Here is a 22,082-nt window from a genome sequence, read left to right on the forward strand (position 1 = left end):
AGTATATACGGCCGTAAGTTCGGCCAGGCCGAAGCTTATGTACCCTCCATCATGGATTGCGTAGATACTTCTTCTAAACACTGCCACCCACAATCGAATTACTTAAGTTGAGTTAACGCTTGCCAATGGCAAGGTATCTTAAAACCTCCTAACACCATCTTCTAAGTATGTAAGTCCATACGTGGTATATATTAAATCAAAAAATCAAAAAACAAAATTTTCTATAGAAATAAAATTTTCACAAAATTTTCTATAGAAAGAAAATTTTGACAAAAATGTCTACAGAAATAAAATTTTAACAAAATTTTCTATAGAAATAAACTTTTGACAAAATTTTCTATAGAAATAAAATCTTGGTAGATTATTTTTGGCTCGAGTGGCAACCATGATTATGAACCGAATAAAATTTGAACAAAATTTTCTATAGAAATAAAAATTTGACAATGATGAAAATTTTATTATAAATTTATATTTTAACAAAATTTTCTCTAGAAATAAAATTTTGACAACATTTTCTATAGAAATAAAATTTTGGTAGATTATTTTTGGCTCTAGTGGCAACCATGATTATGAACCGCTATGGACCAATTTTTGTGTGATTGGACCAATTTTGGTATGGTTGTTAGCGACCATATACTAACACCACGTTCTTAATTTGAACCGGATCGGATGAATTTTGCTCCTCCAAGAGGCTCCGGAGGTCAAATCTGGAGAACGTTTTATATGGGGGCATATATAATTATGGACCAATTTTTGCACGGTTGCTAGAGACCATATACCAATACCATGTACCAAATTTCAGCCGGATCGGAAGAAATTTGCTTCTCTTAGAGGCTCCGCAACCAAATTTTGGGGATCGGTTTATATGTGAGCTATATATAATTATGGACCGATCTGGACCAATTTTTGCATGATTGTTAGAGACATATACTAACACCATGTACCAAATTTCAGCCGGATCGGATGAAATATGCTTCTCTTAGAGGCTCCACACGCCAAATTTGGGGATCGGTTTATATGGGGGCTATATGTAATTAAGGACCGATATGGACCAATTTTTCCATGGTTGTTAGAGACCATATACCAACATCATGTACCAAATTTCAGCCGGATCGGATGAAATTAGCTTCTCTTAGAGGCTCCGCAAGCCAAATCTGGGGATCGGTTTATATGGGGGCTATATATAATTATGGACCGATGTGGACCAATTTTTGCACGATTGTTAGAGACCATATACCAACACCATGTACCAAATTTCAGCCGGATCGGATGAAATATACTTCTCTTAGAGGCTCCACAAGCCAAATCTGGGGATCGGTTTATATGGGGGCTATATATAATTATGGACCGATATGGACCAGTGCATGGTTGTTAGGTACCGTATACCAACAGCATGTACCAAATTTCAGCCGGATCGGATGAAATATGCTTCTGTTAAAGGCTCCACAAGTCAAATCTGAGGGTCCCTTTATATGGGGGCTATACGTAAAAGTGGACCGATATGGCCCATTTTCAATACCATCCGACCTACATCGATAACAACTACTTGTGCCAAGTTTCAAGTCGATAGCTTGTTTCGTTCGGAAGTTAGCGTGATTTCAACAGACGGACGGACGGACGGACATGCTTAGATCGACTCAGAATTTCACCACGACCCAGAATATATATACTTTATGGGGTCTTAGAGCAATATTTCGATGTGTTACAAACGGAATGACAAAGTTAATATACCCCCATCCTATGATGGAGGGTATAAAAATCATAAAATTGAATAATTTCTTCTAAAATGTTTGTATTACAGAAAAAGGTGCTAATAACTAAAAAATGTCGTGGAAGTGAGAAAGATGTGGGGGAATATACAATTAGGCAGAAACAAAATTTTGAGCATTCAGTTCGAAAACCTATGTTGTTAGCACCTATATTACCTGTTTATTTTCATAATTCATTATGATTGTAAATATATAAATAAATAAATAAAATTTTGAGCACAATATTGTTTGGGAGAATTTTTTAAGCATATAATATTTTTGGGTGCAAAATGCTTCCAAACATATTATATGTTCACATAATAACATATTGTTTTTTGGAAGACAACATTATAGAATTTGGATGCAAAAATACAAAATGTTTGGAAATTGACTACCCAAACATATATTGTTTAGACCAATATACTTTCAAACATATTATATATTGGAAGAGATCAAACATATAAATGTTTGGGCAATAGCCAAAAATGTATATGCTTGAAGCAAAATATGTTTGGGAGTATATGTTACAGAAGCGATTTTTTGTGAGCGTGTGATAGACGATTGTGTTTGTCTTTTGTTTGATAGTTACTTCGTGTCTCATACGAAGTTTCGTCGTTGCTAAATCGAAGTAATCTATCTTCACTAAAAATGTTTTGATTTACTCGTATCGTGACGATTACTTCATATCCAAAATATTGAAAAGAACTGTAAAACGATTCCTTTTGAATGTGATGACTCTGCAATGCTTGACACTGTAATCACTTTACAGTGGTTTTGTTTTATTCATTAATCGAAGTATTCGTGGAGTGTATTGCCTTCACTAGAACATCGATTACTCCGAACAGGCTTGTGCAGGCCTTTGATTCATATTCATGTCCTATGACTTTACAGTGCCACAACACAATACTTATTGCGAATATTATGATTATGAAAATTGCGATGAGAATGTATTGCATTCTCATATTATGTCAAGTGACGTTTCCCCCATTCTTTTGACGTCTGATATTGACATCCAATTGAATATTTTAATGCACGGCATAAATTTTATTCATTCTGCTTTTCCAGGGTTAACGATGTTGAAATCGAAATAAGTTTCTTTCATTTCCAAACAGTTTTTTAGTGTTACAAAAAATCCCACTATATTAATAGTGTTCTTCTGAAAACTATACCGAAAGAGACTGCCTTAACCATTGCCAAAATGTTTTGTATTACAAAATATTTCGTATTTTAGTATGATTTATGGCTGATGTAAGAGAACAACATAACATGTATTGTTAGTTGTCCAGAGAGCGCCGTATATAACCGTAACTTTAGGCGATTTCTAATTTATTCAAATGTCTAAATGTATTCCACATCAAAGAAGGTTTCCCTTTGACCGGAATCCCGGGAAATCCGAAAAAAATCCCGCTTTCCCGGGAATGCAAAAAGTCCGGGAAAAAGAAAACCCTACCTAGTGTACGCTACAGTCAATCATTGTCTGACCTGGCCTATAGGGCATTTTTGGCAAACCGTGACCAGGAGAACTGGAGGGTTATTGTAGGGCAAGAAATAGGGCTAAGGCCGCAAAAAGGAGGGCAAAGAAAAAGTGCCACACTGAAATGTTTAGCCGTTGTAACGGTCCGAAAGCGCTTTGGGGGATAATACGGGAAAACGGGTTGATTGCTAAGGATAAGCGCGATTGTAGTACGGTCGATGAACTGAATTGTGCATTTTTGCAGAATCAGCTTAAAGGTCGGTACTCTGTTCGGTTTACGCGTTTAAACTCCATACAAAACCAAAAAATGCGAAAAACTAGCCAAATTTTTTCCATTTGTGGTACTTTGTTTTCTTCCGAGTTGAAAAACTGACGTTTATAGCATGGCACCATTTGCAATGTGAATTAAGAAATAATTTATTTATTAAAACTATTTGTGTGGGTTTTTAACGTAAACACGGATCATATTTTTGTTCCGAAAATATACAAAGGATCAAAGGAGTAGCAGATCAATTGCCCAAGGTAAAAGCGCATAAAACACGATTGTTTAGATGTTCATTAATTTGATTAAACATTTATAAATTCTTATAAATATAACATTTATACCACTATCACAACACATTTAACATAATTTTTTTCATTAATAATAGAATGATGTTGATTTGAAAGAAGGGTTTTAGACGATGCAATAATTGCATGCAATAATTGCACGCAATTCTTGTTTGTAGGCAAACGGGGTAGAGAAGCAAAGGGGGTAGAAAAAATTTCATGTTTTCCGTTCCTCTTGCAATTTTTTGACATTTCTGAAACTTGAAATTTCAAGCGATTGCATGAAAAATTTCAACGTATAAATGCTGAAGTTTTTAAGAAGCAACTTTAAAAGAGAATACAAAAAATTGCACGCAACCAATTGCATCGTCTAAAACCCCTCAAAGTGGCAAGTTACATCCCTGCCAACATTTTTTGAATTTGACGGCGCTTCTGAGAATCCCCACCACGTCGAAAACAGTCGTATACAATATCCAAAACTCTTCGCAAAAGCACCGTCACTACCACACCAAGTTAGTACAAAAAAGTATCGCATGAGTGCAATTATTAGGAGCTTTTTTTAAATAAATTTCGAACGACGAAAAAGTGAATTTTAAGATAGTTGTAAAATAATCATTGTGGTCAAGTAAAACACGATTGTTTAGATGTTTATTAATTTTGATTAAACACTTATAAATTCCTATAAATATATATTTATACGACAATCACATCACATTTAACATAATATTTTGCATTAATAAAATAATGATGTTCAGTTACAAGTAGAAAGTTACATGTTGCAGCGTCTACACGCTCATAAAAAATCGCTTCTGTAACATATACTCCCAAACATATTTTGCTTCAAGCATATACATTTTTGGGTATTGCCCAAACATTTATATGTTTGATCTCTTCCAATATATAATATGTTTGAAAGCATATTAGTCTAAACAATATATGTTTGGGTAGTCTAAGTTCCAAACATTTTGTATTTTTGCATCCAAATTCAATAATGTTGTCTTCCAAAAAACAATATGTTATTATGTGAACATATTGTTACGAATTTGATAATTATAGATATAAGTTTATTTAAATTAGTTTCCGTTAATTTAAAACTTCAAATTGTAACGATAAAATTTCGCTATCTCTTGTTGGAATCATCTATTCATTTTCTAGTATTTTCCTGAATTTCTTTTATGTTCTTTGGTTTGCTTACCGAAATGTTAGTTCTTACTCTCTCATAGAATAGCAACCCCTTTGCTTTGTTATTCTGCATTCTCATTTCATCTCATTGTCTATTGTCATTGTTGTTGTAGAATGCGAGCATATATCTATGTGAGTGTGTATGTGTTTGGCAGCCACCAGACGAATAACTTAATGATCGTAGATCCTTCTAGCATTGTCTAAGAATGTTCTGGCGTTGCCAGAATATTGTAGTGCTACCAGAATGTTCTCGTATTGCCACACCGTCATATATAAAAGCGCTCGCATGCTGCTAACGAGTCAGTCTTAATTAAAGCGTCAAACGAATAACTTCAGTGTGAACGAATTGTAAAGTGTGAAGTCATAGTAAATAAATTGTAGATTGTCGTTATTTAAAAGAACTGTGTTTTAATTGTCGGGTAATTAAAAACGCCTAAATATAAAAACGTAACAATTGGTGTCAGAAGTGGGATAACGAAAAAAAATCTACAATGAAGTTTAATGAGCTTCGTGTGGAAGACTTAAAAAAGGAATTGAGCAAACTGGAGCTGCCGACAACAGGCAATAAGGCCCAGCTTCAAAGGCGTCTACTGGAAGAGTTTGAACGGCGTAATATGGACATTGCGACGCATGAGTTTGATTATAAGGAAGACATTGATGAATCAATACTCGTCAATACAAGCAGTGCAGAAACTCCATCTGTGGCTTCGAGTGTTGTGGATTACACATCAATGGTCAATGTTTTGAGTAAAATGATGGAGGAAAACTCTAGAAAAATCATGGATGAGAATTCTAGAAAAATGGAGGAAAATTCTAGAAAAATAGAAGCAAATTCTAGAAAATTGGAAGAAAAATTCGACGAAAATTCAAAAAAAGATGGACGAAAATTCAAAAAAGATGGACGAAAATTCTAGAATTCTCAATGAAAAACTACAACAAATTTCTGAAGGCATGGAAAAACGTGTGGACCATATAGAAAATCAAATTGTGGAATTGGATAAGAAAGTTCTTTCTGTGGATGAGAAAATTATGGTTCATGATGAGAAGTTTCTGCACATCGAGAAAAAAATGTCAGAGCTGGAAATTAAAGGTGGTCCAGTGCGCGTCATCGAGGGCTCAAAAATCAAAACTCCTATTTTCGATGGCTCAACGTCATTTGATGTCTTCAAATTCCAATTCGAAATGGTTGCTTGTAGAAATTTGTGGAATGACGATGATAAAGCAATTGAACTTCTATTGGCATTAAAGGGCAATGCTGCTGATGTGATACAAAGCATTCCTGCTGCTTCTAGAAATAACTATAATGAAGTAATAGCGGCACTTCAACGCAAGTATGGTGGAGAGCACAAGCAGGACATCTTCAGAATGGAATTGAGAGGAAGAATCCAGAAATCGAATGAAACCCTACAAGATTTCGCAACAGAAGTTGAGCGGCTAGTGCTTTTGACATACCCCGGTGAGAGTCATCCTCTTGTGGACCGTATCAAGATTGAAACCTTCGTCAATGGAATTCGAGACCCAGATATAAAATGTGCAACATATGCGTCACAAAAGGCTACATTCGCTGAAACAGTAACATTCGCACTTGCACAGGAGACTGCGAGATTGCTAGCGCGGCCTCAAATTCACAAGGTACGTAAAGTAGAGACAGAGTGTGATGAATCAAAGTCCGTTATTGAGTCGATGAAAGAGGCCATGAAGCAGGCAATGCAAGAAATGAAGCAAGAGGCAAATAAATCCCGGATCAAATGCTATAACTGTGATAAGCCGGGACATCTAGCTCGAGAATGCAAAGCACGACGCAAACGGTCAAGGTCCACATCACCATCTCCATTAAACAATAGCCATAAGAAGGTGACCCCACAGTCAAGTGAGTCACCTTTAAACTAAATCGAGCTAGTTCAGCGGGGCAAGAGCTGGCTCCCACAGACGATGGCCCCACCATCTCCATAGCAATAGTTCAACAGAAAAATAACAATTTAACTATTGCGGGTGTTATTAATGGCGACAAGCGTACTTTGACGTTGGATACTGGTGCATCAAAGTCTATCATTAGATCTGATTTAGTAAAAGGAAAAGTTACACCACTGATTGGAGTCAAGCTACGCACGGCTACAGGGGAACCCGCAACGGTATATGGAAAGGTCACCGTAAAATTAACTATTGCTAACAAATCCGTTACTTATGATTTCATTGTGGCCGATATAGTGGACGAAGTTATAATTGGAGCGGATTTCATGATTGCTTTTGGCCTCAATCTGGATATGAAGCGTCGTGTAATGACATGGTGCGATGCCGAAATAACGGTAAACGTGGGATACGACGAGAATACACCTGTCAGACGTTTGACAACGAGCCAGTCAGAGTCTATACCACCGAATGCCGAAGCAATTATATGGGTTTCTATGAATGGAGATTGTGAAGTCGGCCAATTGTGGGTTGTTGAACAAGCAGAAAACAAAAGCAACAACATCTTGATAGCAAATGCCCTGGTAACAACGAACGAAGAGAGACTAATACCAGTTCGTGTCTTGAACTTGTCTGACAATCATGAGCAAATTGTAAAATTTTCTGATATTGGAAAATGTACACCAGCCGAGGCAATAGTCAATTTGGAAGGCAACTCATCAAAGACACATGGAGCAGTGAGAAAACATCTAGAAGGGTATTTCGAGGCTTGGACACGTCATCTATCGCCGTCAGAGAGAAATAAAGCCAAGCAATTGTTGTGGAAAAACGCCTCTGCTTTTGCTTCTGAAAAGGGAAATCAAGGAAGAACATCTGTAGTGAAACATGAAATTAAAACCGCAGAAGAAAGGCCCATAAAACAGGCACCACGAAGTGTTCCCCTGGCAAAAAGAGACGAAGTTCAAAAGCTCATAAAGGAAATGGCGGAGAGTGGAGTGATCGAGCCATCATCAAGTCCTTGGTGTTCCCCAGTTGTGCTGGTCAAAAAGAAAGATGGAAGTACCCGATTCTGCGTGGACTACAGAAAACTGAATGATGTCACCAAAAAGGACAGTTATCCGCTTCCACGCATTGATGACACGTTGGACACACTAGCCGGAACAACATGGTTTTCTACGCTTGATTTGCAGAGTGGATATTGGCAAGTAGAGATCGCCGAGAAAGACAAGGAAAAGACGGCTTTTGGCGTTAATGGCGGTCTCTGGCAATTCAATGTAATGCCGTTCGGGCTCTGCAACGCTCCGGCTACCTTCGAAAGATTGATGGAGCGGGTACTGAAGGGGTTGCACTGGAAGTCGTGCTTGATATACTTGGACGACATCATAGTGATGGGCAAAACATTTGACGAGCACCTTAAGAACTTGAAAGACGTTATCCGGCAATTGTCAGCCGCTGGTCTACGCCTTAACGCAAAGAAATGTTCCCTTTTCCAGCGGGAAGTTAAATACCTGGGTCATCATGTGACTGCAGAGGGCATATCCACCGATGAAGACAAAATCCAAGCTGTCATAGATTGGCCACGACCCCGAAATCTCCACGAATTAAGAAGTTTCCTTGGGTTATGTACATATTACCGACGATTCGTCCCAAACTTCGCCAGCATCGCCGCTAGTCTCCATAAATTGACGCAAAAAGGTCAGAAGTTCCAGTGGAGCGACGAACAGGAGGATTCATTCCAACATTTAAAAGAACTTTTATGTTCAGCTCCTGTTCTAGCGTATCCTATTCCGGGTGAAAAATTTGTTTTGGATACAGATGCTAGCGCGCATGGTATTGGAGGTGTGCTATCCCAACAGATAGACGGCAAGGAGAAGGTCATCGGATATTTCAGCCGAACGTTGTCCAAGCCTGAAAAGAACTACTGTGTAACGCGACGAGAACTGCTAGCCGTCATAGAGGGTGTAAAACATTATCATAAATATTTGTATGGACAACACTTCTTGCTCAGGACTGATCACTCAGCTCTACGATGGTTGCTCCAATTCAAGAATCCGGAAGCTCAACTGGCACGTTGGATCGAGAGGCTCCAAAGCTATGATTTCAGTATCGAGCATAGAAAAGGTGGAAAACACGGTAACGCTGACGCTTTGTCACGTCGACCTTGCAGTATAGAATGCAAGCACTGCTCGAAAGCTGAACATAAGGAGGAGATTGTTGATATTCGGCTGTTACACATCGAATCTGGAGTGGACTGGCCAACAGAACAGCGTAAAGATCCCATTTTGAACAAAATTATGTCGGCAAAGGAAGAGAACAAGAAGCCCAGTAAGAAAGACATCGCAGCCGAAAGTCCACTTATGAAATCATACTGGGCTCAATGGGATAGTTTAGTTCTAGTCAATGGATCCCTGCAACGTAAATGGGAAAGCGAAGATGGCAAGAGCAGCCGAAATTTGATCATCGTACCGGATTCCAAAATAAGAGACGTTTTGGCGGAGTTCCATAATGGTCCCAGTGGAGGTCATCTAGGAATAACCAAAACAGCCGAGAAAGTGAAGCAACGATTCTACTGGGTTGGATGCCAGAAATCAATTGCTGAATGGGTAGCCAATTGCGAGAAGTGCATGAAGGCGAAAGGTCCAACAAGGAAAAGTCGAGGTCCTATGCAAGAATATAGACCAGGAGCCCCGTTTGAAAGAATAGCAATGGACGTGGCAGGCCCTTTCCCAGTAAGTGATTCTGGAAACCGTTATGTCCTTGTGGTCATGGATTACTTCAGCAAATGGCCGGAGGTGTATGCAATTCCAAACCAAGAGGCAAAAACGATTGTGGATGTTGTCAACAAAAACTGGATATGTCGCTACGGTGTGCCGTCCGAGATTCACTCAGACCAGGGAAGAAATTTTGAATCGGCCATATTCAAAGAGATGTGTGAATCCCTTGGTATCAAGAAAACGAGGACTACACCATTACATCCACAATCCGATGGCATGGTAGAAAGGTTTAACCGCACTCTGGAGGAACATCTTCGAAAAGTAGTGGACAACGGCCAGAGGGACTGGGACGAGCATATACCAAAGTTTTTGCTGTCGTATAGATCTGCCATTCATGATTCCACCTCCCGAACACCGGCCAATGTTCTATTCGGAACTGAGTTGAAGTTGCCTGGAGATCTGATATTCGGCGCTAAACCTAATGAGCTCGCCATGGAAGAAAACAGAAACGACATCTCAAACACTTTCGGTGAAGTTCACGAATCAGTGCGCAACAAAATAAAAATGGTCAGCAACAGAATGAAGGCGAGATACGATCGTGCTGTAAATACTGAGGGCTTCCAAGAAGAAGAATTGGTTCTGCTATTTAACCCGCAACGAAAGAAAGGATTGTGTCCTAAACTGCAAACACAGTGGGAAGGCCCATACAAAGTCATCAAGAAGATCAATGATGTTGTATACCGGATTCAGAAGGACGACAGCCCTAGATCAAAGATGAAAGTTGTACATCTGGAACGATTGGCTCCTTACGGAACAGGTTCTGTGCCTGTTCGGGACGAACAGGCTTAAGCGGGAGGCAGTGTTACGAATTTGATAATTATAGATATAAGTTTATTTAAATTAGTTTCCGTTAATTTAAAACTTCAAATTGTAACGATAAAATTTCGCTATCTCTTGTTGGAATCATCTATTCATTTTCTAGTATTTTCCTGAATTTCTTTTATGTTCTTTGGTTTGCTTACCGAAATGTTAGTTCTTACTCTCTCATAGAATAGCAACCCCTTTGCTTTGTTATTCTGCATTCTCATTTCATCTCATTGTCTATTGTCATTGTTGTTGTAGAATGCGAGCATATATCTATGTGAGTGTGTATGTGTTTGGCAGCCACCAGACGAATAACTTAATGATCGTAGATCCTTCTAGCATTGTCTAAGAATGTTCTGGCGTTGCCAGAATATTGTAGTGCTACCAGAATGTTCTCGTATTGCCACACCGTCATATATAAAAGCGCTCGCATGCTGCTAACGAGTCAGTCTTAATTAAAGCGTCAAACGAATAACTTCAGTGTGAACGAATTGTAAAGTGTGAAGTCATAGTAAATAAATTGTAGATTGTCGTTATTTAAAAGAACTGTGTTTTAATTGTCGGGTAATTAAAAACGCCTAAATATAAAAACGTAACAATATAATATGTTTGGAAGCATTTTGCACCCAAAAATATTATATGCTTAAAAAAATTCTCCCAAACAATATTGTGCTCAAAATTTTATTTATTTATATATTTACAATCATAACGAATTATGAAAAAAAAAACAGGTAATATAGGTGCTAACAACATAGGTTTTCGACCTGAATGCTCAAAATTTTGTTTCTGCCCAATTGTATATTCCCCCACATCTTTCTCACTTCCACGAGATTTTTTAGTTCTTAGCACCTTTTTCTGTAATACAAACATTGTAGAAGAAATTATTCAATTGTATGATTTTTTTTTATTTTAATTTTACCTTTTGCGGACGGGGATTCGAACAGCGGACCACACAGTTTGTAAGGATCAAAGAAGTAGCTGATCAATTGCCCAAGGAAAAATGAAATGTTAATTTTGTAATAACAAGCAACAACCACCAACTTAATTCAATATCGCTCCCTGTTAAATAGCGCTCCAAGCTACTAAACACATATATGTTTATAGGCTATTTCTAAATTAATATATGTTTGCATCCAAGCATATTATATTTACAAACATTTTATGTCCCAAACATAATATGTTCTAACATATTAACATATATGTCCCAAACATGTTATGCTAGTTTATGAACATTATATGCTTGCACTCAAAAATATTGTGTTTAAAAATTTGTGTTCCAAACATATAATGTTTATAGCCAAACATATGAAAAACAGCCTTTTTCATCCGTGTATCGGCCAGTGTTTTTATTCTCGATGGAGGCAGCCTGTCTAGAGAAATATTTGAAAAACTAGCACTTTATTCCATTTGGAGAGTCAACAATTGTTCACCAATATACCTTTCACAATTTTAAGCAAAATAACTATGTTTTCAGCACTTCATTATCGTTTTTATTTAAATCAATTATAATACGCTAGTTGCGCTTGGTGTTTCACAAAATATAAAATGGCTCTTGTAATAATAGTGATGGCAAAATACTTTCATGTACATTTCATACTTTTTGATACGCTTCCTTTATCACAGTTGGCGATTGTTGTAGTGTCATTTAAGATGAGGATGAAATGGAACTTTGAAATGCTGGCAGGGTATTTACATATGTTTATTTTTATACAAATATTTAAAAAACAGTTTTTAATTTGCGCTGCTTTACTCTTGTTACAACCAGAGAATGAAGCCGGCCGATTTGTGTCGGCGAGGGCTGACACTAAAGTTTTGTCTCCGGCGAAGGCGGCTTATATATATAATTCAATCTATAATTCCGAAATTTATGAAATACACTCATTTGATTTGATAATTTTCAGAGTTCATGAGATTATGTGAAATTGTGTTGGCAGAGACATCTAGCGCTTTAGTTTTGCAATGACAAAATAGTGTCTTCATATGGAGCATGATACAATGATTGTAAGGTAGCCTCTGTAGAACAAAAATAACAACAAAAACATAAAAGCAGCTCATCATAACGTCAAACTAAATGTCGGTAAAAAGTAAATAAACAAATACAAAAATGTTTGTTTTGATTTTGTGTTGCTCATGAGAAATGTTTTTTTGTTTGGTATGGAAATATATTGTGAGTGGAAATATTCAAACGCGTGCAATAATTTTGGAATTTCTGTATCCAGACAACACTTTCGCATTTTCCGTTGAATTTTGCTTCTCCGAATTTCAAATACAATTTAAATTTAAGACGTTAATTACAACATAATTTAAAAATGTCAACAATATTTTTGACATTATGATGAACCGTTCAAAGTCACCTGACGGAATAAGGCTACCTTATAATCATTGTATCATGATATGGAGAATCTTTGGATTAATAAGCAATTTGAGTCACCCTGTGACGGAAATTATACTCAGTCACCCTGTGCTCCCTATATCGGGAGCAACTTATTTTCAAGTCGGCCGTGTTTTTTTTTATCAGAAATGTCGGTCGAAGATCGATTTAAATTCCTTCTAAAAATCGAAGACCTCAAATGGTACGAGCAGAGGAGGAATTTTTTTGAACGTCCTCGATTAACAGGCCTGTACAACGTTGACTACGATAAGTTTTATCCATCGGATACGATCAAATATCATTTAAAATCAAAGAACCAAATCGTCTATCCATTAGATTTGAATGGCACATCCGAATTCTCTCTTAAGTATAGAACACAAAAACATTTCTATCATGGTCTTATGCATACAATATTTGGTGGGACATCCATGTTCGCCAAAGAAAAAGAAGAGCATGCGGGCGATATAGAATTAACAAATGTTTATTCTCGACATGGGGTACTCGAAAATATTATGGAATTTTGTTATGGAAAGCTATACTTTAATGTGCTAGTGTCGCGTTGCAACGGGCAATTGTTTATTATAAAAGAGCTAGAAAAGGAAGAGGAGTTCGACCGCAGCCAAGTAGTATTCCATCATATGCGGTTATCTGAATTAGTCTTCAGTACGTAAGCATATTATGAATTCGGATGAGTTTTTATTTAATATTATTTTCTTTAGGGGATTCGCAGTCAGCTGTTGAAGATGGAAGAAAAGAATACGACGATAATAGATTTCAAATATTGACTCACAAAACTTCTTTAGGACGCTACAATCTGCACTATGTTGGCAGAACACAAGGTATACTTGCAAATGGACAAGACTGCATGAAAATGTAAGATATATTTTTATTTTGTTCCCACAACATAAACTGTACACAATGGGACATTTTCGTTTCACCATTTAAGTGAGGATATATCCACAATTGATTGGATTAACGCTCACCGGGCACCATCCCTAAAAAATATTTGTTGCAAAAGGATATCTCAACATATATAATGTAATGGATATAATGTAGTATGTTATTCTATTGCTATATCTAATCCGGACAATTAATCCGTGTAACAACTCATGAATCTGATTTTATAGGCTTTTTATCTGACGCTATCCGATATACAGTGAGTAAAAAAAAAGTTTTACACCAATATGAAATAAATTGTAAGATGCCAACTTTAATTTAAGGTAAAGTAAATAAATATTCACTTCACATTTTTCATATCGTTTAACAATTTATTTCATATTGGTGTACAACTTTATTTTTGCACACTGTAGGATCTGGACGTATAGCAGCTGACCTAAAGATGATCACCTTAGTTTCTAAAAGTTAATTCAAAAGGAACTATGGACTGGGTGTTGAATACCTAAACCGGCAACTAATTTTTTTTGATTCATTTATCATATCCCATGGGTAGGATTTTTCCGCTATTTGCAGTACCTGGCCAAACGCCTCAATTTGTCGCTAGATTTACGCATCACATCCATTGTCTGGGAAATGGTTAGTATATCGTTGAGCCTGATAAACTCTTAGGGAATGTAGGGTGTTACCATGGTGTAATGGTTGGCATGCTCATGGGTTCAGTCCCAGTTTTCTACCGAGCACCAAAAAGTTTTGTCAGCGGTGGGTAATCTACTTTCAGTAATGTTGGTGACATTTCTGAGCGTTTAAAATGCTCTCTAAGTGGTTTTACCCTAATATGAAAGTAGCCGTTCGGACTTGGGGCTATAAAAAGTGGGTCCCTTGTCATCGAGCTAAACAGAAAATCGGGCAGGACTCATTAATAAGAGAGAAATTCGCCAACAGTAATAACACAATGGACTGAATTGCCTACGAAAGCCCAAAGAATAACGATCTGCCACATAGAAAATGTTGAGAATAGTCTAGCTTCAAATCATAACCTCAATTTTCGACATGCCTCTGTAAAATCTGTGATCGGTAAAATCTCTACCTTGCTGATATTTACAGTTACTCTACTGCTCCAAATCCTTAACAACATTGTTTATTACATGGACAGCAGAACAACGAATTTAGTTGATGGCCTAACATTTTGGACCACAAACTACCCCTAGTTTCTAGGTGTCACCGAATCTTAGTTGGACCAAAACTATACTAGACTGTCGTGATTGATCTCTTTCCTCTGGTGCTATGGGCGGTGGCCGGACTCCGAGAACATGTTCAGATCTGCCATAATGTTCAGATCTGCCTGTTTGATCTAGAGACTCCTTGGATCTTGCGCCGTCGATAATGAAAATTAATCCTTACAGTCCTGGGTGATTGTTGTTTATCCATAAGATGGTAGTTTGAATGACTACAGTGTTATTAACCCAGGAGATACTGCTATGATACCATGTAGTTATGTTAACGCACGGGGAGGATCTTAGGTTAAGGTGGCAGCCTGATTAAATTTCAGGCTCACTTAGACTTATTGGTATCAACTTGAATCCATAGGTGTTCTACGGAGATATCCTCTAGCAGTCTCTTGAGACTGTGAGCAGTATTTTACTCCTCTGGGAGATATCCCCATTGTGTTTAGTTTATTCTGGGTTTCCAAACGGAGAACGTTTAATGAACTAGGTCAGCTTATAGTGGTCACCTTATAATACAGGCCCACTTAAACATACAATCCATTGTGATAACACATATGGTGAACTTCTTTCTTGCCATTGGTCTTGTTTCTCCTTTATATCGTCACTAGTTTACCCCCAAGTCCTATCAGTTATTTTTGGAAATCAATTCTTTGTGGAAGATAAAGATATCAAAGGACAGAGTTTAACATTGGACGTGGATATACGAATGTAGACATCGAGCTGCTGGTCTTCACCTCAAGCGTTTTGATCTGTTGTTAGTATGAATCAATCGACGGCTTAGGCTATCAGGGTGGTATATTGTTGTGGTAAAGCAGCGATTGCACTTTGAGTTAAATTTTCTTTGTTCATCCTGAAAAAACAAAAAAATATTTTGCTTCCAAACCCTCAATAGCATTGAAAGAGGGACACCTCCACAAAAATCTCCACTAAGACGGTGGTATCAGTCCAGTATTTATTTCTTTTAACTTTCTTTCGTAGAAATGATTTAAGAACTCTGAATAACCAACGATTTGTGGCTGTAAAACAAATGTGGGCAGAAATGAAAGGCAATGAGCAACGCCTATTGAAATATTGGCTTCAGGGATATTTATCCAATATTAAAGATTTGTTTATAGCCTACAAGGACTCCGATGGAATTGTTAGAGAACCAATGGAACATTTTCGTTTATGTGATATACCAAAGGTAAAAAGACTACTCATGTAATGTTAAATATATATATTTTAGTTTTCTTTTAATTTTTGCAGAAATGTTCCTGGAAACCTAATGTTTGTACTGTATTTCTTTTGAGTTTTCTAAATAAGGTTGAACGATTAATGCAGAACGTAGATTCTTTAGATACCGTTTATAAGTTTAGTTTTAATGGTAAGCATAAAACAGTTTTTTACAAAATTTACGAAGGAAAATCTGAATATTCATTCATTCCAAATGAGTATGCGGATTTTATAAAAGAAAGATTTTGAGGAGAGCAAGTTGCTTAGCAGATATGAATAATATTTAAAAAAAAATCGAATTTCTTACGAGTTGTCTGTCAGTGAGCTAGATAAACTTATCGATCAAAATTGCTTAGCAGTTTAAAAAAAGAAAATCAGCAAGTAACTGGAATATAAATTCAACAAATGATTGTTTTATGCAATGTTATAATAATACGTTGGATATAGTTGTAATATCTAATTGCGGATATATAAGTATATATCTTTCTTATGATATGTAAAAATACTTGTTACTCCATTACATATTTATTTATTTATTTATTTATTTGCAAAATATTTTATAAATAAATTTACAAAATATAGTTTAAAAGGTGCTTAATAACTAGATCATATGCACCTGTCGGTGTTTAAGCATATGCTGTTTGTTACAAAAGAAAACTAAACTATTCAGTTGTCGTAAATAAGAAGAAAGGTAATTTATATACTTAGAACACTAATTAATCTATTGATATAAGAAAAAGTAGAAAAAGAAGTTTAGAATAATTAATAATGTAGATACGAATTAAAAAAGATTATATGTCAATATCATCATGCGCACGAATAGCAACATGAATCTTTGGAAGCATGTCACCATTAGAGCAATCCAAAATCAACTGAATAGTTTCATCTATTCTAGACGAAGGGCATATTGAGAGGATATGCTCAACAGTAAGCAAATCGTTACAAAAATTGCACTCTCTAGGCTCCGAATCATCATAATAGTGACGGGTGTTAAATATCGCCGTGCCAACTCTAAGTCTGGCTAAGAAAATGCATTCGGATCTACTTAATTGAGGTGCATAATTCGATCTGATAATGGAGGGGTTTATAACTCTAAGAAAGGAGTGTGATCGATTCCAGGATTCATGACTACGAAGTGCCCTAAAGGATCTGTACTGTGAGATTATCGAACTAGGAAAGCATGGCGGCTCTACGATATCGGAAGAATTTAAGGCACGTTTAGCGGCCACATCCGCACATTCGTTGCCCTTTATCCCAATATGTGATGTCATTACATATTTATATATTTAAACATTTATATATATTTTGTAATATATACAAATAAATATTTTTCTATATATACTCTATGGCAATATATCTATAATTACTAACAATGTATACGTATTTTTGTAGCCGATAAAAACAAAAATATATATATTATCGGTTGGGTCCTTTTGAATGTTCGTTTGCAACCATTCTGATTTTCCAGTCTAACGGAACTTTGGCTGGTTCGAATTTTTCCTCTTGGGTTACCGTGCTTCATAAATTGATCATATTCGACTCTGAACTTTCGGTTACCATCATATTGCATAAATAATCCTGTAGGAGTAAGTTTTTCAAAATTTAAAAGTCGACATCCAATTTGGAGTACAGGAAAAATCGATTTTCGAAAAAATTGAAAGTCTTAAATTCCAAAAATTTAATAATCGACTTCTCCAAATTGCCTAGTATAGAGAGCAAAATTTCAAACTCATTCGGATCATCCAAACTATGAGAAATTGCAGATTATAAAAAAAAGAATCTAATCTTTATACAAACAATCGATTGGTCGAAAGTTTGATTTTTAATTCATGTCTTGAAATTTCACAAACTTGGACATTCTGAAAACCGGACACCTCTTTAAAAGTGGACAATCAGCGCGATACGTTTACTATATTCATGCCTTTTGATAACAACATAAATTCACCACTGTTGTTGTTTTTTGATTTTACATTGATAGCCGGCTTATGCCGAAATAAATTCGTACAAACATCTCTCTTTTCCTTTGCCACCATTAAATCATCGATTTGAGCGAAAAGTTGGCTGGGTTTTATTTTGAGCGTGCTTTTCTTTCTTGCATTCGTTTTGTTTTGTTGGTTTTTGTTCTTTAATCATTGTTGTTGTTTTTTTTGATTTCAGCTTAAAACAATACATTGACTAAACTACATTGTCAAACAATGTCAAAGTATAATTTCCGCAGAAACTAAAAAACCTCTGTTCTGTTGAAATTTACGATCCATACTGGTATAAATCCAAGACTATTCCACACATCTGAAATCCATTTGTGTTTTTATTCTTTTCATTTCATCATCTGAATATTGGTTTCTTTCTTACTCATAATATAATCCGGAGTACAAAGTCACCTTGCATACACAAGGTCGTGGGTTCGACTCCTGCTTCGACCGAACACCAAAAAGTTTTTCAACGGTGGATTATCCCACCTCAGTAATGCTGGTGACATTTCTTTCAAAGCTTCTCTAAGTGGTTTCACTGCAATGTGGAACGCCGTTCGGACTCGGCTATAAAAAGGAGGTCCCTTGCCATTGAGCTTAACATGGAATCGGGCAGCCCTCAGGTATAAGAGAGAAGTTTACCAATGTGTTATCACAATGGACTGAATAGTCTAAGTGAGCCTAATACATCGGGCTGCCACCTAACCTAATCCGATACACGTTTTTGTGAACCTAAAATAACAGACTATTTAAAATTTCAGGCAAATTGAATAAAAACTACGATTTCTAGAAGCCCAAGAAGTAAAATCGGGAAACCGGTCTATATGGGGGCTATACCAAAACATGGACCGATAATCACCATTTTTGGCACACCTCTTTATGGTCATAAAATACCTCAAGATTTCAGGCAAATTGGATAAAAACTACGATTTCTATAAGTCCAAATCGAGAGGTCGGTTTATATGGGGACTATATCAAAACCTGAACCGATATAGCCCATCTTGGAACTTGACCCGCTTGCAGACAAAAGACGAGTTTGTGCAAAATTTCAGCACGATTGTTGCATTATTGAAGACTGTAGCGTGATTACAACAGACAGACGAACATGGTTATATCGTCTTAGAATTTCTCCATGATCAAGAATATATATAATTTATATAGTCGGAAATCGATATTTCGATATGTTTCAAACGGAATGAAACTTATTATACCCCCGTCACCATTCTATGGTGGTGGGTATAAAAAATAAACCCCCATCCAAAACTGGATTCCTCCTAAATGTCAACGAAATGTAGGTTTCACTGTATATAGTAATAACTTGTTTTATCAACAATATTTATTTGGTAGTGCATTGGCATAAATCCATCCATGACTTAAAAATGATCATTATTTAATTACTGGAAGCTGCTTTCTTTTTCTCCACTTCAATGTCTTCGTCATCATCCTCGTTATTCTCAATTACCGTACTCTTGGTCGATTTCTTAACGCTACCACTGCTTGATTTTTCATACATTTCTGGCACATATAAAAATGGATCAATTTTCAATTGCTCACGACTTGGGGGACTTTTTAGCAAGACTCGTGTTATAAATTTGCCTTCACGTTTCGGTCTCACGGTATTAATATCCATTAGAAGTGACCGTAGATTTTCTTCCAAATGTTTGGCGTCCATATTTAATGTACCTATGGTTGTTGTAATTAAGCCAAAATCTTGTTGATGTTCATCCTTGGTTGCTGTATAGCTTATGCCATCGGAAAAACGACGTATCATTTCGCTAAGATTTGTTCCCAATGTTTCCGATTTAGGATTGGGAAATTTACGTTTCATTAAACCACGCAATGCTACTAATTCGGGCAATATATTTGGATGTGCTATAACATATTGATAGTCTGTGAGTAGAAGTTCACCGTTTGTAATATCCTTGATAAGTTCAACGCCACCAACTAAAGTTGCCCCAGCTTGTCGGGCTTCGGCTATTTCATCCTGGAAAGAGGAAAAAGTGTGAATTACGAATGGATGGCAATATTAAAACAAAAAATAAGAGATAAAATTGGATCATCATTAATTGGGTATATCTAAATATTGACGAGCATTTCTTTCTTTCAGAGTCCAAATGAGCGATTGACTATCTACTAGGAAATTCTTAACTAAGAGGCGTATTTTAAGCACCATAAGACCATGAATGTATCTGATACAGAGAAAGTATCCAGGAGCACTTCCGTCTTTTTATATTGCTATAAACATTATTGCTCTCGTTAGAAAAAATAATGAATTAAAGTGGTGACATACGGTGGTAATGCAGTTAAGACAAAATTAAAATACAATACATCAAATATCAATAGTAAATCCAGCAAAGACTGAATTAGAAATGTAATGCAAGGACGACCTGCCGATTAAGAATGTTCATGGCGCTATGGATACCACGTTTTGTACTTCGGTCGTTTTCGACGTTTTCAGGTATTCGAGGCAGCGCATACGCAATTTGAGCGAGTTTCTCAATAGTTTTGTGACAGTCGGCGTGAACGCACAGCAGACCGAGGAACTGTTGAAACAGCATATTTTACCTGCAGCATATGGTCCGAAGAAGGCGTGTACTGAGTCCACAGGAACACACAGAAGACCGACGAACTGTCGAAACAGCAGATTTTACCTGAAGAATATGGTCCGAAAACGGGGGATTCTGTTGCACTTTGAATTTAACCTCACTGTGTATGGACAATGCGACATTTTCCTTATGTTTTACTTTTTTGTTTGATACATATGGTCATGGACATATTTTCATTTACTTACATTTCCTTTTGTGAACACCAATATCCGTCTCTCTTCACCATGATCAAATTTATTTGGCATCATTGCCATTCGCTGAAAATTATCCACAAATCTGGTCGATTTTTCCGCTTTCATATTCATTTCAACGTGGACAATTAGGGGAGCATTGGGTTCATTGTACATGGAGGGATGATGTGTCTCACGATGACATTGTATAGCTTCAGCCACTGTATAGACTGGCCAACGATAGTATTTTCCAATATAACAATTGTCTGTTGACACTTGTTTCCAAGAATCGTCCACATGCTTATTTTCACGTAGTATATTTAATCTGGCAATGCAAGAAATTCCATATATAGCGTTAAGGGTATACGAAGTGCATGCTAATACTTACTTATTGTCTCTTTCGTTATGGGGAATAAATCCAACTTTTTTCACTTCAACTTTAACTTTCTTCTTACGAGCCTTTTCGCGTGTTCCCTTCCTAGCTGCCTCACAAACTGCAGTTGTATTTAATGTACGCACAGCATTACCAGTAATCTGTTGGCGTACCACCAAAGTTCGCATGGAACTGCTCAATAATGATAACATATTGTATTATTTTTAATCGTTTTATACAAAAATACGAGAATCGAGATTTACAAAAAATGTTGAATGTAAAAACTCGACTACATAACCGGTGATCAGCTGTTACAACAGTTGATTGTGACAGGGTTGTTTTTCTAATAAAAAAATTAGGAGTTTTCATAGTAAGTAGCTTTCATATACATCACCATTTTAGAAATGGAAATCAATTATCGCTACGTCGATATCGCACATATTTCGAAAGTATAGTAAATGCAATGATTTGAACAAGGAATTTGAAATAATAAAACTTTAATGCCGGTGCTAATTCGAAAGAATGAAAGAAGCCACCATACGACCATTGAATGTCCCCTGCCAACATTTTTTGAATTTGATGGCACTTCTGGGCATCACGTCGACAACAGTGATATACGATATCCAAACCTCCTCGCAAAAGTGCCGTTACTATGGAGAAGTTGTACCACGCCAAGTTACTACAAAAAAGTATCTCATGAGTGCAATTATTAGATGCCTTTTTAGATAAATTTAAAACGACGCCAATAAGGGCCCCTTCAAACTATTAGAAAAAGTGTATTTTAAGATAGTTGTAAAAGAACCATTGTGGTCATGTAA

The 22,082-nt window shown here is 36.6% G+C and overlaps 2 protein-coding genes across 2 annotated transcripts; one reads left to right on the top strand and one right to left on the bottom strand.

Moving 5' to 3' along the window:
- The first annotated feature begins 12,897 nt into the window (after positions 1-12,897).
- Positions 12,898-17,491, top strand: LOC142222201 (uncharacterized). Its single transcript, XM_075292215.1, has 4 exons — positions 12,898-13,473; positions 13,530-13,683; positions 15,912-16,116; positions 16,179-17,491. Exons 1-4 carry the CDS (start codon positions 12,960-12,962, stop codon positions 16,392-16,394), a joined length of 1,089 nt encoding a protein of 362 aa, XP_075148330.1. The 5' UTR covers positions 12,898-12,959; the 3' UTR covers positions 16,395-17,491.
- Positions 17,492-19,421: 1,930 nt separating this feature from the next.
- mRpL1 (mitochondrial ribosomal protein L1) lies at positions 19,422-21,586 on the bottom strand. The gene is made up of 3 exons (XM_075292214.1): positions 21,280-21,586; positions 20,907-21,216; positions 19,422-20,099 (listed from the first exon to the last, which is right to left on the bottom strand). Exons 1-3 carry the CDS (start codon positions 21,474-21,476, stop codon positions 19,506-19,508), a joined length of 1,101 nt encoding a protein of 366 aa, XP_075148329.1. The 5' UTR covers positions 21,477-21,586; the 3' UTR covers positions 19,422-19,505.
- Positions 21,587-22,082: the final 496 nt, after the last annotated feature.

The sequence above is a fragment of the Haematobia irritans genome, chromosome 1, assembly GCF_050003625.1.
Source record: "Haematobia irritans isolate KBUSLIRL chromosome 1, ASM5000362v1, whole genome shotgun sequence".
NCBI lineage: Eukaryota > Metazoa > Arthropoda > Insecta > Diptera > Muscidae > Haematobia > Haematobia irritans.

Excerpts from the sequence above, each read along its gene's own strand:
- LOC142222201 (XM_075292215.1), top strand. The coding sequence starts at position 12,960 with ATGTCGGTCGAAGATCGATTTAAATTCCTTCTAAAAATCGAAGACCTC. Across the intron at positions 13,474-13,529 it reads GTTATCTGAATTAGTCTTCA|GGGATTCGCAGTCAGCTGTT; the intron begins GTACGTAAGCAT and ends TATTTTCTTTAG. Across the intron at positions 13,684-15,911 it reads GGACAAGACTGCATGAAAAT|AAATGATTTAAGAACTCTGA; the intron begins GTAAGATATATT and ends TTTCTTTCGTAG.
- mRpL1 (XM_075292214.1), bottom strand. The coding sequence starts at position 21,476 with ATGTTATCATTATTGAGCAGTTCCATGCGAACTTTGGTGGTACGCCAA. Across the intron at positions 21,217-21,279 it reads CATAACGAAAGAGACAATAA|ATTAAATATACTACGTGAAA; the intron begins GTAAGTATTAGC and ends TTGCATTGCCAG. Across the intron at positions 20,100-20,906 it reads TGGTGTTCACAAAAGGAAAT|GATGAAATAGCCGAAGCCCG; the intron begins GTAAGTAAATGA and ends TCCTCTTTCCAG.